Source organism: Gavialis gangeticus, unplaced genomic scaffold, assembly GCF_001723915.1.
Source record: "Gavialis gangeticus isolate Ggan-Ray unplaced genomic scaffold, GavGan_comp1, whole genome shotgun sequence".
Lineage (NCBI taxonomy): Eukaryota > Metazoa > Chordata > Crocodylia > Gavialidae > Gavialis > Gavialis gangeticus.
In genome coordinates this window covers 4,000,774-4,005,628 of record NW_017729034.1, presented here as the reverse complement: position 1 = coordinate 4,005,628, position 4,855 = coordinate 4,000,774, and the positions used below count along the sequence as shown (strand labels likewise).

The following is a 4,855-nucleotide window of genomic DNA, read 5'->3' as shown; positions in this document are numbered from 1 at the left end:
GGGGGGGGGGGGGGGAAGAGCATGGTGCAGCCCAGTTTACGGCTGCAGGCAGGTGGCGTTGGCCGCTCTCAGAGTGGCAGCAGGAAGCAAAGCAGAGGGAACTGGCAGTGGCTGCAGGGGAGTGGGGGGCATGGTTCTTGCTACTATGCACATCCCAGGAGGGATGCAGGCTGAGAGGCTGCGCCAGGCTCTTCCAGGCTGGCGCGTGCCCCAGATTTACATATGGGATGAGAGCAAGCTGCTGCTGCAGGATGGAGTTGGCAGTTGCACCAGGCTCTTCCCAGCACTCGGGGTGGGCAGTGGCAGCGCTTGGTGAGGGGCTGCAGCCACCCTAATATTTACCATAGCCCCCCCCAACCTGCCTTCCCCAAGTGCCAGGAAGAGTCCAGTGCCACCATCAGCCCCAGCCTGCTCTTGCCCTGCGCGCAGATCCAGGAGCACACCCCACCCCCTGGAAAGAGCCCAGCACAGCCCTCTAGCCCACACCCCTTCCAGGGTGTCTGTAGCACAAGAGCCATGCCCTCCTGCCCTGCACCCACTGACAGTTCCCTCTGCTTTGCTCCCTGCTGCTGCCACCCCGGGAGCGGCCAACATGTCCCTTCCCCCGCCCCTTGTCATACAGACTTACCTTGCATATAACAAATTTTGGTTGTAAAGAGGGTCATCGCATACAAGCAAAATTGCATATACAGAACCCACATAAAAAAGTGAGGGAAACCTGTACATTCTTATTGTTTGATATCTTTTATTCATTTAACTTCTTGAAACTTTGCACTTTTACAGAAAGACAAGAGTTTGATCATGTGCACACAACCTTGCAGAGAGACAATAGGGCTGCTGCGTGGGTAATCTGGTCTGTTATCTCTCATCTCCATATACTGCTGTTAACAAGGATGTTATCTCTGGAGACAAATCCACAGTTTGAGGACTAAAATTAAACATCACACAGATGCTTAATGGGATCTTCTGAACTGAGCACTGAGTCCCACTGGGTAGAGTGGTTTTCTTTAATCTTTACTAATCTATAGAAGGAACCTCTGGGAACCCCATAAGATTGGGCCCCTAATATAATCTATGTCCTGTTGTGACCTATTTATAAAACTTCTAAAAAAAAGTTACATGAATATATTGTCTCAAATATATAAATCAGAAGTTGTAATTCATATTCCATAATAATATCTTTGAGCTTTAACATATCTTACATTCAAACTATCTTTAAATAAAGTTTTTTTTAAAGCATCTTAAACAGCAAAAAATAAATAAATCAAATAAAAAACCCGATTTAAATAGGAAAATCCTCGTTTCTTTTTTTTAAATAATTGATTTTTATCCACCTTGGACTTTTTTTTTTTTTTAATTCTCCCCTTCTCCCTCTCATTTTAGGCCTACTCACTTTGTAAAGCACCAAAAGCTTAAGATGAAATCAGTTGTCTACACCAGAAAGAGAGCCCTACGATACAGCCCAGCATTCTCACATTTTGATTCTAACTCTGCTTTTGTCATGGTCCCTCTGAGATGCACGACTGTAATAATCTACATATTTCAGAGTCTATCTGTTCAGCAAGCTGTCCAAACCTTTCAGGTCATGATGGTCTGCAACAGCTGCTAAGTTACATACCCAATGCTGCCAAAATAGGTTTTGCCACCTACAGGGCGCATCTTGTACATTTTGACATCCGCAAAAACTACTTCACGGTTAGGGCGGCTAGGAGCTGGAACCAACTTCCAAGGGAAGTGGTGCTGGCCCCTACCCTGGGGGTCTTTAAGAAGAGGCTGGATGCCTACCTGGCTGGACTCGTTTGAGTCCCGTTTCTCTTTTTGGGGTTTTTTGTTGTTCTCCCGCCCTGGCGGGGGGTCGGGCTAGAAGATCTACTAGGTCCCTTCCGACCCTTAATCTATGAATCTATGAATCTACTGAAACACTAACTGCACAGTAACCTAATAATACCGCATAGTAGTGCATCACAGCACAAACAGTGCTAATAAGCTATTGCTCATTATTAGGCCACTATACAGTAGTGTTATTAAAAAGGCATGCACCAGTTACTGTGCATTAATTTAGTACTTGAGTATACAAGTACTAAATTTAATGTGCAGTAAACACTGTGCATTAATGAACATGTAGGTGCACCCACAGAGAAGTTGAAATGGCAAAGAGTAAGACATTTTACCTTAATACTCCCCCCACTCCCAGGTGCTGGGGGGAGGGGGGTTTGCTTTCCAACCTGAGTCTGCTTTTACAGAAATGTGTGTTACAGCAAAGAGAGCTGGGATGCTCTTCTTTCTGAAGCAGCCTGCTGCTAGCCCAGAGGAAGGAGCAGAGAAACAGACTTCACCGCTATTGCTTAAATTATTTGCTGTACAAATATCTACTGCTACAACTTGACATCATCAGCAAGGAGACAGAATTTTATTGGTAGGGTCACATCTTACCTACTATGAGCCTCTCCAAATCTGGCAGATGTGAAAACTGTCTCTTAAACTCTTCACTCCTATATTTGTAAGTGGAACTTGAGAGCTGCAACAATGAAAGGCGTAAAGGTTAGAGCAAGTCAGTTTAATTTCAATCCCCACTATCTCATACTAGCAGAACACTGTGCTAATGTCTCTCCAAGAAAGAAAATTACTACCAGAAAGCTGGCAAAGGATAGGTCGTAGCAGGATGCATTAGTCATTGCCACCCTGCTAGTAAGTGCAATGATGTGGTTCTAGAACCTAAAACAATCTGAAGCATCATGCACAACACGGTCATGGAAAGACAGCTGAAGACAGTTCAACCCAGATTCTGGCTATTTTCAGTAGTTACTGGTAGATTCAAATCCTATTTTACCTCTACAGCAAGTGGTTGCCCTCCTTTTCCCCTCCCCTCATAAGTATTTTTTAAATATCTTTGCCATTAAAAAATTGACATACTTATTTTTTTTCCATGATCTCCAGCATGATGGAATAGGACAGCACCTAGATATGAAGTAGGATTTGGGCTGTAGACTTACATACTGGGTCTTCATAAAGTCCTTGTGCACAACTTAAGTTATTAAACTTTAAAGTGCACAAGGACTTTATGAAAACCCTGTATGAGCATTCTCATCATACAATACCAAGAGCCGCAACACCAGCGCTCCCACCACAAGACTGCCTAATGTACACGTATAACCCCATATTTAAAAGGGCCTAGCTCTAAGGCTAACATGGCGATTCACTCACCAGACTCCTTTCAACCTTTAGCTTTTTCTGGAAGTAAAGGGGCCAGCTGGTACAAAGAATGATGGTGGCTTTTAAATATGGACCTCATATCCATTAGCCTAGGAAGAACGTTAATACATCTCCAGGATAAGCTTCTAATGTAAAAACACATTGTACTCTACTCCATTTTAAATAGCAAGGTCACATTTCTTCCAGTGGAGGACAGGGTGCTTAAAATGTACACAAAACCAAAACCTCTGCTGTGCAATTTAATGCCTCAGCAGCATTACAGCTGAAACAGAAAAAAGTCATCTCCAGGTGTCCCAATAACAGGGTATAAATATACCATTGAAACTCATTATGTTTAATTAGTACCTTTTTTCCCCCCTTGAAGGGATTAAATGGGTAGAGGACCATTGCCAATTATTCTAAACAAAGACTCCTCAACAAAAGTTCAACATGTTCTGCACATTGCTAAAATGGTACAGAACCCAAATGATCCTGGTAAAATAAGCCAATACAAAACATAAATACTTACAATACAACACACGTCTGCATATGCAGCTTTGCCCTTTTAGTCCCAGTTAGCTATGTGAACCTTCATTCCCCCCCTGCAAACATTTATTACATTGTGTGCTTTATCAGTTAACAGCCACCACCTTGTGGCTGTGAATTCCATCTACATTTGCAAAGCAAATTCCAGTCCAAAACTAGATTTAAGTCTCTTCTTGGCGTGATAATGCCCCAACCTCATTAGTTCTAGGCAAGTCTTCTTGCTTCTGATTTTGCATAGTCACAACTGGGACTCCTGCTCCTAAGCACCAAGTCTTTGGTTAGCTATGTAATATATAGGATCATGTTGTAGGTCTACTTTCAGGACAAAAGGTTTTCTTCTCATCCAGCTGGTAACAAAAAGCTACCTTGAGGTGATAGGTTAAAAAAACAAAACTGAACAAAACAAAACAAACACACCAGAAAAACCTGCGTAAGTTCACAAAAGCTATCTTCTTTTCAATATTTTTCATTTCTCTTTCATTAGATATCACCTACAATTATTCCAAAAACAGAATTAAAAGGATATTTTTTCAGTCTTTTTAATGTATATAGGCGACAAAACTTCAGCTACAGCTTGCTTCTCCCTTTCTTTCCTGAGAGGCTTTTGGGATGCAGTAGGGAAAAGGATTAAAAACCCACAAAACTACCCATGCATGTTCTTAAAAACAAAGAAACAAAAAACCCCCAACACAGCAACAAGAAATTGTATGTTGTTAAATCACAAAAAATAGCAAAGGAAATCACTGGGGCAGGTCTCAAAACAAACTTAAGCACAAACCTTTAAAGTTACATGATTACAAGGCTGCCTATTTTGGCTATTTTGTTGGAGCCTGTAAAGATTAACATTCATTAGAGAAAGTAGGTATCCTTGCCCCAGAATCTGGTCCCCTGCACCAGGAAGGACATGGATTTAAAAATCACCACGTGAAAAACCCTAACTATGCTTTGTGAGAACTTCCGTTTAAGGTTTGATTCTGAAGGAAACAGCAAGGAAGTCAATTTCTCTATCAATGAAGCCAGAAGACCTATGTAAACCCTGCTGTGATTTTGAGTGAGCCACAAGACACTTAACCTAAAGCTTAACCTTAAACTTGATGCTTAAAGACTTAGAACTTGA

The 4,855-nt window shown here is 42.1% G+C and overlaps 1 protein-coding gene across 5 annotated transcripts in view; it reads right to left on the bottom strand.

The window, feature by feature from the left end:
- GRAMD1C (GRAM domain containing 1C) overlaps positions 1 to 4,855 on the bottom strand; it is a 125,851-nt gene that overhangs the window by 61,528 nt on the left and 59,468 nt on the right. For all 5 annotated transcript variants that reach the window (XM_019527555.1, XM_019527554.1, XM_019527556.1 and 2 more), the window contains one exon: positions 2,434 to 2,518. In XM_019527555.1, coding sequence (XP_019383100.1) covers positions 2,434 to 2,518 — 85 coding nt within the window. The remainder of the gene's footprint in view (positions 1 to 2,433; positions 2,519 to 4,855) is intronic.